The 13,684-nt window shown below is 53.5% G+C and overlaps 1 protein-coding gene across 5 annotated transcripts in view; it reads right to left on the bottom strand.

Moving 5' to 3' along the window:
• Positions 1–13,684, bottom strand: part of LPIN1 (lipin 1) — a 121,560-nt gene that overhangs the window by 10,290 nt on the left and 97,586 nt on the right. For all 5 annotated transcript variants that reach the window (XM_082672908.1, XM_082672909.1, XM_082672910.1 and 2 more), the window contains 4 exons: positions 10,177–10,303; positions 8,774–8,922; positions 8,329–8,415; positions 2,068–2,220 (listed from right to left, as the gene is read on the bottom strand). In XM_082672908.1, the coding sequence (XP_082529034.1) occupies positions 2,068–2,220; positions 8,329–8,415; positions 8,774–8,922; positions 10,177–10,303 (516 nt within the window). The remainder of the gene's footprint in view (positions 1–2,067; positions 2,221–8,328; positions 8,416–8,773; positions 8,923–10,176; positions 10,304–13,684) is intronic.

Here is a 13,684-nt window from a genome sequence, read left to right as displayed (position 1 = left end):
AACAGAGCTGGAGGAATTAGGCTCCCGGAATTCAGACTATACTACAAAGCTACAGTAATCAAGACAGCATGGTACTGGCACAAAAAACAGAAATATAGATCAATGGAACAGGATGGAAAGCCCAGAGATAGACCCACACACATACGGTCACCTTATCTTTGATAAAGGAGGCAAGAATATACAATGGAGAAAAGACAGCCTCTTCAATAAGTGGCTCTGGGAAAACTGGACAGCTACATGTAAAAGAATGAAATGAGAACACTCCCTAACATCATACACAAAAATAAGCTCAAAATGGATTAAAGACCTAAATGTAAGGCCAGACACTATCAAACTTTTAGAGGAAAACATAGGCAGAAAGAACACTCTATGACATAAATCACAGCAAGATCCTTTTTGACCCACCTCCTGGAGAAAGGGAAATAAAAACAAAAACAAACAAATGGGACCTAATGAAATTTAAAAGCTTTTGCACAGCAAAGGAAACCATAAACAAGACAAAAAGACAACCCTCAGAATGGGAGAAAATATTTGCAAATGAAGCAACTGACAAAGGATTAATCTCCAAAATATACGAGCGGCTCATGCAGCTCAATACCATAAAAACAAACAACCAGAAGACCTAAACAAACATTTCTCCAAAGAAGATATACAGATTGCCAACAAGCACATGAAAGGATGCTCAACATCGCTAATCATTAGAGAAATGCAAATCCAAACTACAATGAGGTATCACCTCACACCGGTCAGGATGGTCATCATCAAAAAATCTACAAACAATAAATGCTGGAGAGGTGTGGAGAAAAGAGAACCCTCTTGCACTGTTGGTGGGAATGCAAATTGATACAGTCACTGTGGAAAACAGTATGGAGGTTCCTTAAAGAACTAAAAATAGAACTACCATACGACCCAGCAATCCTACTACTGGGCGTATACCCTGAGAAAACCATAATTCAAGAAGAGTCATGTACCACAATGTTCACTGCAGCACTATTTACAATAGCCAGGACATGGAAGCAACCTAAGTGTCCATCGACAGATGATGTGTGCTAACACATATGTATGGAATAAAAAAAAAAAAAAAAGCTTCTGATGAACCTAAGGTCAGGACAGGAATAAAGATGCAAATGTAGAGAATGGACTCAAGGACACGGGGACGGGGAAGGGTAAGCTGCGACTAAGTAAGAGCGTAGCACGGACATATGTACACTACCAAATGTAAAATAGACAGCTAGTGGGAAGGAAGCAGCTGCATCACAAGGGGAGATAAGCTCAGTGCTCTGTGACCACCTAGAGGGGTGGGATAGGGAGGGTGGGAGGGAGGGAGACGCAAGAAGGAGGGGATATGGGGATGTATGTATACATATAGCTGATTCACTTTGTTATACAGCAGAAACTAACACACCATTGTAAAGCAATTATACTCCCATAAAGATGTTAAAAATAAATAAATATTTTTAAAAATAACCAATGAAAGAAAAGAACTGGGCTGGTGGTCTATAAAAATAAACGGTGTGACCTGGACTCCTCATTACGGGAGGTCTCAGGTCAGGCAGGTGGTGATGGTGGCTGGTAGAGGGGCCACTGGACCCAGCCGAGGTCCCTGATTCGACGGAAAGCACATAGATAGATTCTCAGAGTCACTAAGACTCAGGCCAGCGACGCAGGGAGAGGGGCAGCTCCGCACGAAGGAGGGCAGCACGTGCTAAGGCTCAGAGCAGAGACCGTCTCTCTGGACAACGGAGACAGCTCAGCACGACTGCATCCCAGAACCCGGAGAGAATGAGATGGGCGAGAAGGACAAGGCGGGTGGTGAAGAGCCTGTGACGCCGAGCTCGTGGCCTCGGGCTTTCTCCCGAGGGCCGTGACGAGCCAGCGAAGGATGCTGATGGGTGACGAGGCCAGACCCGCACTTGAGGCTGCATCTCCGGGGCCCAGCACGGAGCGGGGGTGTCGGCTGGGAGGACGAGTAAAGCAGCTATTCTGGCAAAACCTCCGGTGAGCGGGAGAGGGGTCCCGAGCCGGCCCAGCGGTGCGGGGCGGGGGGCGGGCAGGTTGAGCCCTCACCTGTGCAAGGCGGAGAAGAGGCTACTGGGGCTGAGGAGCAGCGGCCCCTGGGGCAGCACCGTGCCCCGCTCGTTGACCCAGTGCAGGTAGCCCCGCGTCATGTCCGCCATCCCGATGGCCCGTGCGGAGCAGTAGAGGAACTTGTACCCGTTTCTGAAAAAGATGAAACGTTCCCGCTTAACGGCATCACACGATGGAGCCTCTTGCGCACAAACCCTCATCTGTACCTGTTTCCGGAGGACGGGCGCGGCTCTAGTTCCCAAGCAAAAGGCCGCATTCTATAAAACCTTAATGGCGAAAGAAGCCTGAACACCTTTCCCTGCCGTCTGCTAAAGGACCCTCACGGCCTCACTCGGTTTAATCCTCAAGGGAACCTTGTTCGGTAGGTGTCTTCCTCTCGCTTTACAGTTAGGGAAACTGAGGCTGGAGGCATCAAACTGTCCAACTTAGCTGCACCCGGACCATTCATACATCTCCATCTGGATGCTCAGCTGTATCCTTTATAATACCCTGATAACGTAGACCGGTGAATGCGTTTCCCCAAGTCCTATGAGCCGTCATCAAACCTGGGGAGGGCATGTGGGAACCCTCACTTTGTAGCCAAGTCAGGCAGAAGTGTGGGTAAGCTGAGGACCTACTACTTACGACTGGTGTCTGAATTTGGGGAGGCTTTGCAGGAATGAGCCCCTAACCCGTGGGGTCTGCACTAACTAGGTAGTTAGTGTCAGAATTAAACTAATGGACACCCAGTTGGTGTCTGAAGAGAACTTGGGAATTGTGAAACGTGTGAAACCCCCACACATCTGGTGTCGGAAGTGTCGCGAGTGAAGAAACAGATCACAGGAGGGTTCTTCTGTTAAACACAACTTTATCACTTTAGGAGAACTACATGTCCCTGTTTTTGAACCGCTAAAAACTTAGGAGTCCGAAATGAGATGTTGTGCTACAAATATAAAATATAGGCCAGATTTCAAGGCCTTACTATAAAGACAGAATATGAGATACCACCCATTCAGTTTTGATATCGAGTACATGATTAAATGGTAGTATTTTAATATACTGGATTAAATACATGACAAAAAATGTTTACCCCCATCTGTACACGGATATCTCTCAACTTTACATTCGTAGCCCAGACCCCTCTCTTCAGCTCCAGAGCAATAGACTCAGCGGCACACCCCACATTACCCATCAGATACCCACGAGTAGTACCTCAAACACTTCCAGGCACCCCTGGAAGCCCAGGGGTAGGGCCCACATCTCAGGGGACCCCCTGGGTTTCTATCCCCACTGCAACCCATCGGCAAGCCCGCTCAGTCCCACCCGTAACACCGTGAACCCCGTGCCGCCCCTCAGTCCCCCTGCCCCCGCCAGCGGGACCTCTGACCTCTATTCCTGCAACAGCATCAATCATCTCCCTGCCCCCCGCCGAGCCTCCACAGAGAAAGAAAACTTAATACTCAGCTCTCCAAAGCCTTGCCAGTTCTCTCAGATATAATCCAAATTCCTCGCCGGGACCCGCAAGGCCACTGAGACCTGGTCCCTGCCTTTCTCTCCAGCCCCATCTGCTCCCTGGCACCGGGCTGGACACCAGGTGTCCTCACCGATCCTCGCACTCACCACACCCCTTCCTGCACCTGCCGTTCCTGCTGCCTGCACACTGTTCCCCTAGACCTCTGGGCTTGCCTGCCCCCTCACCTCGTCGAGACCTGCTCAGACAGTACCTCCTCGGCGGGCCCTCCCTCATCCGCCTAGCTAATAAAACACACCCTCCCTCACCCTCACCCCAGGCACTAAGCCCTCGCTCTGCTTTTTTCCTCATGTACCACCGGTCACTAATATTACATTAATATTGTCATTAATATTGTTTGACTGTGTCTCATTAATTCATGAGCTCCCTGAGGGTGGGGACCTTGTCTCATTCCTTGCTGTTAACTCCAGCGCCAAAAACAGTGCTTGGCAAGTAGCAGACACTCTGTACATCTTTGCTGATGGGTAAATACAAACTACCCGCTTCCTATCCGACTTACTGCTCCACCATGAATACTTAGTGCTGGCCAAAGGACTTGTCTTGAGATTTGCCTAATAATATGTTCTTTAAAACCAAGAAACAGGAACGTGCTGGGACGAAGAGAATCTAGAAATATCAGGTTGTTTGGAATACAGGGATGTATCTGAAAATCAAGCAAGCACTTTAATGAAACATCTTTGTATCTGAGCCGTCTAATTAATGCAATCTTTTTTTAAAAAATCACTATTTCTGTATATAGCTCTTCACGTCAAAGTCCTAAAAGCTGCCACCTGCAGGGGTCTGAGACGCTAATTTTATTTAAGGCTTGGTTTGCAAATACGCTTCACGGCTTGAGCCTGCCACTGGCTCTCCTCACCACACAGTGTTCTGCTTCAAAGGCCGTTACTAAACGTAGCTGGAAAAGCAGCTCGAGGACGTCCTAACGGCAGAAATGCCTGTTGGTGGCAGCAGGGATCACCTCTCCAGAGCCTTCATCCCGGTGAAAGCTGTGAAACGCCAGGTGTTCCCATCAGTCACTCAGGTGGCAGAGAGTCACCAGAAAGATTACTCTCAACGGTACCCCTCGTGGATAAGACCCTCGCTCAGAAGGGCAGCCAGTAGCAGGATACAGCAGGCATACCCACCGGACACTCCCGAGCCACGCTGGGCTGGGCGTGCTCAGGGCCCAGCACAGCCCTTCCCTGCGGTAGCGTGTACCGCGGGACCAACTATAACGGAAACAGGACACGGGATGGAGCAAGGTGGCCACGAGGGACCCCAGGGCAGGAAGGACAGCCCTGCCTGAAGAGGTACCAGTGAACAGAGGTGCAACACACAAACGTGGGTCACACTTACCCTCCGACATCTCAGCAACTAGAACAGGGCTCTGGGGAAACGCCAGAGACAAAAAGAAGGCATCATTCCACGGCCAGGCTTGGTACAAATGATTTTCTCCTTTTGTCCCAATCTCTACATCCCTCTTAGAGGCCTGGAGAGATACTGAAATAGACTGGAAAGATTCCCTTTGGGTAACCTTCTACCTCTTCTACTTAATTTTCCAAGATAAGCTTCTACATTGGAGTTTCTCGATTACTAGTTGCCAGTGACGTGCCCCAGTCATGACAATCAAAGATGTCTCCAGACATTGCCACACACCACGGGGGGCAAAATCCCCACTGAACGACAGTGATGTAGAGGCAAGGGAACTCGGCAGCCCTGTCTGCAGCCCTAGAGGAAGGGTACTCGCCTGCCACCTTAAGAAAGGAAAGCTCAGGGCCAAACGCAGGCTCGTTCTCAGCCCCGCCTCCACGGGCCCTGCTGTCTGGTGCCAGCCAACTTCCAAGTCTCATAGGCCGCTGACCCCCTGCACCGCGGGCCCCCTGCACCGCCGACCCCCTGCACCGCGGGCCCCCTGCACCGCCGGCCCCCTGCACCGCGGGCCCCCTGCACCGCCGACCCCTGCACCACGGGCCCCCTGCACCGCGGGCCCCCTGCACCGCCGGCCCCCTGCACCGCAGGCCCCCTGCACCGGGACCTCCTTTCTGTGAGCACTCCTCACCCCCACGAACCTGCCCATCTCTCAGCCCCTCTTCCCACTGCTACCTCCACCTGTGATGAGCCTTCCTCTCTTTCAAAACTCTGCTCACCCAGTAAGGCTCAGCTCAGGTGCCACCTTCTCGCTGAAGCCTTCTTTGGTTCCTCGCCCTTCCAATCAGAATTCATTTCTCCTTCACTGACGTCTGTAAAATCTGCCTCTCTCACTACACCCCGCCCCAGTGCCTCGTTACGGGGCGCGCCGTAGGGGTCCTTCTTGGGGGTCACAGGGTGCCCGACGGGAGGGGCTGGCAGCACCCCGTAGCGCACCCAGAACAGCGCCCGGTGCACAGCGGGTTTGGGGTCGGGCTCCGCGCATCCTCAGGGCTCTCACGGAGCGCACGCGGGCTCGGGACTGACTGGAACCACCCGACCTAGCGGCGCAGTGCTGCCAGCCTAGCAGGGACCGACCGAAGGGATGGTGGGATCCAACTCCGCCCTTCGGGGATGAGGAAGCCAAAGCCGCGAGCAGGGGACGGGTCGGAAGGTCTGTGGTGGCCCGACGGCTACGGCCCCTAGAGCCCAGGTCCCCGACTCCCTCCCATTCGCCACACCACACTCTCCCTTCCTGGCAGACAGCGATGAGCCCCTGAAGGCGACGGCCGAGCTGCGGGACGGCCAGGACATCACTGGGCTAACCATCCGGGTGCCACTGAGGACACACGTCAAACTCAGTGAACAAGTTAAGTGTCAAGCTGCTTCCTCTCGACCAAAATGAAAACACAACAAGCACTCTGTGATCCTCGGGTCCTCACCCACAGACCGGACTCATCCTAAATCAATCAACCGAACCAAAACAACCACCAGGCATTCCTTGGTAAGCTACGCAACTTTATTTTTCAAGAAGATACCTTTTCTAGGAAAACCCAAGAGAGACACAAATCAAAACCAAAAAAAAAAAAAAACCGGCAAAACACAGTGCCTTTTTTTTTTTAACCTTACAGTAAGAACAGGAATAGCTTTATGTTCCAAAACCCAAAATGAATGAGGCTGTGAACTACTCTGTATCCTGACCCACAGGGGTTTCTTTCGACTAAAAATAGAGACAGTTTTCAGTGTGAGGCCAGTCAAGGCAGCTCATCAGTGGATCAATCCTTCGAGGCAAAGAGTCAGCCGTGCGGAGGTGGCGGGGAAGGCCCTGAACACACCGCCTACAGGAGGGAGGCCAGGAGAACCTCTCGGGGGGCAGCTCGGGAATATCGACCAAACCTTTCCGTGTGCTCAGCCTTCCGCCGGCAATTCTGCTTCTGAGAATCCACCTTACAGCGGCCCTCGTGTAAGCGTCGTACCTTCTCTACTTATCTGTACGCTCGTCGTACATAATAAGGACTTTCTGTAAATGCTTATTGCATCACTATTGGAAAGAGTGAAAAACCGGAAACACCCTATCGTGTTCACCAACAGGACTAGTTAAATGCAGGATGGTTTATCCACAGCATGGAATTTTGTACTGCAGTTAAGAAGAACGAGGTAAACCTCACACATAATGAAACAGAAGGATCTTTCATTAAATAATGTGCACGTGGGGCGGGGGAGCATGTAAATGAATTTTCAGTATACACGGAACCAAACCGGTCACGGTGGTTCCGCTGGTAGAGAACGTATAATACTCGTAGCCGATAACTTACAGCTTACCGGTAAGGCGGGAGAGAGATGTGACCTTTGTACTTTTATATTTCTCTCGTTTTTCTTATTTATTTTTTTCGAAGAAGCGTGTATTACTTTTAACATTTCTTAAGGAAGACATCCAGAAAAGGAAAGTCAAATCAATGAGCTGGGCACCTAAGAAGTGAGAAGCTTTGAATCCACCAGGAGGAAAGGTCCTCCCAGGCACCTCGTGCCCCACCAACCCGAAGCGTGAGGTCCAGCAGGCCAGAGACCATGTCTGCACCTCCCGGCTGTAACTAACTGGAGGACAGAGAGGTTTCACTTACGTGGGAGACTCTAGTCCACAGAGAGATGGAGACAGTGGGACCAAGCACCTGCTGGTGGTGGTGCAGGGATGGGGACCCCAAGGGCTCTGAACCCTGGAGACGAACCAGAGCAGAAGTACTGCACTTGGAGCTATAGGTCGACCAGGGTTTCAGTGAGTTCTGCCTCTTAGCAACTACGGGAATTTGGACAAATTGTTTTAACCCTCTAAATCTAGAAATGATATTACTTGCTTCTCGGAACTACTGTAAGAGTTAAGTGAAGTGACAGATGTACCCGACACACGAGAGCAACTCAGGATCTTCCCTCCCACACTGACGTCTCAGGTACAGCCCCTCAGCAGAGCGCTCCCCAGACCAGGTGGGCAAGGGGTGCACTGCTGGCTGGCCCACAAAACCTGCTTGGAATCTGGACCTTTTCAGCCTAAAATAACTCCCTTGGTCTACATCAGAGACTACCATGTCCTCACCCGACTATCTGTGCCATTCCTCAGTATGAACTGAACCTCAAGCCCTCCCCTAAGGCTGCCACCGCCTTCCTCCTCTGTCAGTTTGCAATTCCCCGGCCACTTCCTCTCTTGCCTTTTGGTACTGAATTCAGATCTGCAGTTGGCGGGAGTCACCACGCGCTCACCCTCCCTGGCCGAGGGGCACCCGTCTGTAAGTCAGCCCGTCGGCAAAGGTTCCGTGTGCGGATTTGCCGCAAGCACTTCGCTGGGTACTTACTGGCTCACTTTATGGTACAACTTGGCGATGCCCTGGTGGGTCCAATCCTTCCCAAGGGTGGGCAAAATGTGGCCAAGAGTATCTGATCTAAATAAAAACAGAGACAGGAAAAATAAGGTTAAAAGGGCATCGCGAAAGGGGGGGAAAAAAAGTCATTCTGACTCATCGCACCAAATGCCTCATTAAAAAATGCAAATGGGATGCACGACTTGCTCTCTGGACGGAAACCCCGAAACTGAGCAACAAAGCCAGGGAGCCACCGCCCCAGAGGGAAGCGACCCCCAATCCCCACTGCAGCTGTTTAAATCAAGGAGCTATGGCTCCGTGGGCGGCACCGACCGCCCCAGAAACTGAGCTGCATGAGCCGCACGACGCCCCGGAAAGAGGAACTGACGCGCTGGCTCCAGGCCCCGGGGTCCCACGGCCCCGCGTCGGCGGGACCCACCTAGTGATGGTTCCGTCGATGTCAGAGATGATAACCTTATCGTCCCAGTTCCACAAGTAGATGGTGCCTTCGCAGCGGCACGTGCCCTGGTACTGCGTGGTGACGCTGAAGACCACGTCGTTGGGTCCGTTCTTCAACTTCAGGCTTTTCTGAAAGATACGCACTCTGTGTCTGCTGGAGGACGAGGCTCAGGGAGAGGGATATTCGGTTTCTGTTCCACGAGAAACCGGATCCGGATTTTATTCTTTTCAAAGCACCACCCTAGGCCACCGTACAGTTCTTTTCCTGTCTTGCTCTCGAGGAGGACTGGTCTTTCCAGGACTTGGGCAACCTGAACCCCAGGCCCCCTCGCAGGCCCCAGCATAGCGCAGCTCACCCTCACCCACGTCCCCTGGGGTTTGTAAGTGACGGGCTCTGAGGGTCGCCGCAGGAAATCACAACTTCAGACTGGGATGCGTTTCCTAGGTCACGGCTGAGTTCGAAGGGCCATGGCCGGGGAGACGAATCTAAGCCAAGGGTGAAAATACGTCCCCGAACCAGCCACGCGTGCTAGTTAATACACGGACACAAACTGGAAGAAAGCAGTCGTCTCAGTCATCAGGTACATCTCATATCCAGAAGCCCAGAAGCTAGACCCCATGAAATCACGCCGGATTCCGAAGGCAGAATCCCCTCTCAGCGGTTCTGAACCTCGGCACCGGGGCCCTCGAGTGCAAGCCAGCTGGGGGCAGGAGTCCAGGTCACCCCCAGCGGCGCAGGGTGTCAGGCCTGACCGTTCTCGTTTCCCATCAGACACCGTCACAACTAAGCCTGGCCCCCACGCACTCCTAGGAGAGCAGCAGAGCGCAGATACCTGCTCGCTGTCTGCTCCTGGGAAACAGGGTCCAGGGATTAAAACTGGTGGCACGGCCACAGAGCAGAGGACGCTGTGACCAGGATGGCCCCCTGCTACCGGAAGCTCTCTGAATCCCATCACAAGTCCTCCTTTTCCCCCAATTCAGGAGATGCGGTTGACTTAACAAACATCTCTGGAAAAGTGGAAACAGCCCTGCGAGATCTGGGCTCTCAGGCATTCACAGCTCAGGATAAATTCACGCCTTCAGGCCGCCCTCCGCCAACACTTGCGGACAGGAGCCTCCCGGGCAGCGGCAGGGCCGGCACAGGGGAAGTGATGCCTTGGAGCCAGCCTGGACAGGAGCTGACGTGGGGCGCGAACCGGAGGCACCAAAAGGGGGATGTGAGGTCGCGGGGGGGCGGCAGGCAGTTGGATAGAGAAGGTGCCAGAGCTGAAGCCGGAGCCAGAGCACGGGAGGGACGCCCGGATCATTGAACCCACCGAGTCCAGGTGGCCGTGGCTGGGCCAGTGCCCGCAGCGTGGTGGAGGGGGAGGACAGGACACTCACCAGCTGCTCTGACGTGAGGCGCAGGGTCTTCTTGTAGCCAACGCTGGACAGCAGGGGGGGGCGGCTCGTGCTGGGCAGCCTGGCGGACGCGTGCTCCTCCTCACTGGAGGATGACTCATGCTTTATTCTGGAACACACAGTGATGTAACTGCCAATTAGGAAGTACATCTGGGTAGCCATTAAAAATGCATCAGGCCAGGCTTCCCTGGTGGCGCAGTGGTTGAGAGTCCGCCTGCCGATGCAGGGGACACGGGTTCGTGCCCCGGTCCGGGAGGATCCCACATGCCGCGGAGCGGCTGAGCCCGTGAGCCATGGCCGCTGAGTCTGTGCTCCGCGACGGGAGGGGCTACAGCAGTGAGAGGCCCGCGTACCGCAAAAAAAATAAATAAATAAATAAAAGCATCAGGCCAGACTCGATGACGGAGCCCATCGGGTGTCTCCCGGTGCCGTCTCTGGGTGGTCACTGACCAGATGCCATCACTAACGCCATCCATGCGGCTCCTGCATTATTCATCTGGGACTGCCTCTCCTCATTCACCCTGTCATCATCACTCTACTTTAAACCAGAAGGCTCCCGTCCTGATCCGCGGGCTCAAGCTCCCTCCTGGCCTTGGAGGATGCTCACATTCCCTCTCTTGCCGTGTCCCAGGCTGCTGGCCAAGCACAGGAGCCCAAATTTCCTGCATGTCCAAGCTGACCAGTTCCCAGTACACACCGCTCTAAACGCGCAATCCCAGGTAACGAGGACACTCTAGGCCTCACGAACAGGTGCCGGGGGAGCCAAGAAAGGCCCCCCGATGCTCCCCTGGACTCCGAAGCAGGCTCCCCAGGAGCCAGAGCCGTACCTTATTCACCTGCACAGGATCCAGCGCTCCGAGCGCTTCTGGACTTCTCCACGTGGTCGGGGCTGGGAGGTGCGGGTGGGAAGCAGGCTCATTTTCTTTAAATAGCTCAGATAAGGCATGTCAGCAATTAGCTGTCCCCTGGATTCAAATCCTGCTATGGCATAGTCCCCAACCCAGCAGTACCAGACCTGCCTCCCGGGACCATTTTCTTTGAAAATGCCGTTAACGCCCTACAAAGTGCTTCGTAGACGTTTGTTAGGCTAAATGGAGAAAGCTAGGCAGCCCCAGAGCAGGCCCCGCCCGGCTCCCGGGATGCATGCTTCCCCCCCCCCGGCCCCGCTGCCAAGCTTCTGGCTCAGCGCATCCCTTTATGCAAGACAGGCACACGGGGCTCCATCTTAGCTTTGCATCTCAGTGAACTCCTGCCCCCTCGCCCTCCCCTCCCTTCTACCAGGAAATGATTGGGTATTTCCTCTGCATCCTGTTGCTTTCTTGCCCCATGTGCTCGTTCCAGAAGCAGCTCCTACAATCCGATACTGCCCCGCACTAGGACAGACAAGAGGGAAGACCCCATTACACGGCACCCCGCTTCTGTGTTCTTTCTACTGGCTCCTTCCATGTCCAGAATGAGTCGCCCCTCCCCAGGCCCCTGCTCCCGGGGCCCTACGAGGGGCAGCCTGTGGGCTGCGGGCTGGTGGACTGGAGCTCATGCCACCGATGCCTCTAGGCACCATGCCAGGCGTGGAGGATACAGCAAGCGGCCTGGCCCCTGCGCTCCCCGGGGCTTTCTGTCTGAACAACCACAACAGAGCTGGACAAGTGCTACACTAAGAAGGCAGAGGACATCTGAGAGCAGCCGGACGAGGGGTCCAAGAGCTACACAGAACAAGCTGGGCTGGAGTCACAGACTTGCCCATCAGGGGGACACAGCCCTGGTGAACGAGCCGTGGGGACAGGTGACTATGTCCACGGAGAAGGAGCACGTAGCCTAGAATCCCGGTTGGTCCATGGCAGGGTTAAGCTACAACTGGATGAATGAGTCTACACCTGTGACGCTGGGGGCCGGTTCTAGGTAGAGTGGAGACCTGAGAAGCCCGGGTTTGAACCCCAGGAACTTCAGGCTGTGTTATCCTGCTCAGACTATTTTCTTTCAGACTAGATCTCCTCATCTTAAAGTGCAGGGGAGCAAACGGCATCCCACCGACCAAGAGATCCCGGAGCTTGGCAGGTACGAGACAGAAAGAAGTGGACCGGGAAACAGGCGTCCCAGGAAAGGCCTCACAACCTCAGGATTCCTCTCTGGGCCTCAGTGGCTCATCTGTAAAACGACACAGAAGTCCCTTCCCCTTCCGACCTCTGCCGATCCTACAAACAACGCTGATCCTTTTCAACCAACGACCTAGAGGCTGGTTTTCAGACAGACGGGTACACGTGGTCCTGGCGCCAAGCGGCCTGACCAGTGCCTGGGTGGGAACCCAGGAGATGAAGCTACAGGCCCCTCATTGAATTGGAAAATGTTTACGTTCCACGCAAACAGTTTGGTGGGAGATGAGATCCAAATGTGAACTGAAGCTCTCAGTGGCAACAGATTGATGTGAGCCTCTGCTGGTGGGATGCGGAAGCGAGGCAGAAGAGCTCTTATCTCCATCTGCTGCTTTAAAACAAAACCCGAAACGCCTAGATCGGTGCGGCATGCCACGTTTGAGGGAGCGCGGGAAGGAAAACACAGATACGGAAACTGCCGTGGGAGCTGTACACCTCAGCTGGCGGTGCCCGCTTAGGGCGAGGGCACGGTCATCTGTGGACCTGGCCACCCCCTTCCCCAGTCCTGCAACAGTCCTTAACGTCACTGGCTTCGCGGCGTCTGCAAGGAGCGACAGAACGAAACAAAAGGGCTCATCTCACTCGAGTGTCTGTCTTCCGCCGAGGCGCTGTGAACAACACTGAAGTTCGCACTTGTCAGTGTGCAGTTTTTGGTGGTATTTTAATGACTTGCATGGTGACAAGCTGTTTGCTCAATTATGAGACTTCAGGGACTGTTCTGTCAATCACAAGTCTGTCAATTAGGAAAGCACTCCGACACTTTTTTTCAGTCAACTGCATGAATCTAATTAGGGGACTAGGATGCCAGTAAAAAGGAAAAGATGTACACTGCTCAGGAGACTTTACACGAAGACTTTTCAGAGCCTCAAATCCTTTTCGCAACAGTCAATTCTTCGTGTTTCAGGTTTCGTAAAAAAAATGTAGCCTGACTAACTAACTCAGAGTGGCCAACAGCCAAACTCTATCTAAGAGGGCAGAGCGTTTCTGTCAACATCTGAATAGGATCATATCAGATACTAAGAAAATCCGAAGCGCTTCAGATGGACTGTGTCAGCCGATGTTCCAGCTCAGGAAGAGCTGCAGGAGCGCCCTGCTGCCTCCTCCACCCTCGGCCCACCGGGCGGCCTCCGGGAGCGGTCACGCGGCTGGAAAGGAGAAGAACACACAGCCCGTACCAGCCACCGTCGTGTTCTGTCCCTTTTAAACCTCTCTGAGCCCCTGGCCAGCCTTCCTCAGGTCTCAGACTGGCATATCACAGGCCGGATTTGGCGGACATCCTGCGTTTGGCCCATATTGTGGAGTATAATTTTAAACACTTGCAACTGCATGGTTAAGATGAG

This window comes from Grampus griseus, assembly GCF_964374135.1.
Source record: "Grampus griseus genome assembly, chromosome: 15".
NCBI lineage: Eukaryota > Metazoa > Chordata > Mammalia > Artiodactyla > Delphinidae > Grampus > Grampus griseus.
Note: the sequence above shows the minus strand (reverse complement) of the source record. Positions and strands in the feature narration are given on the sequence as shown.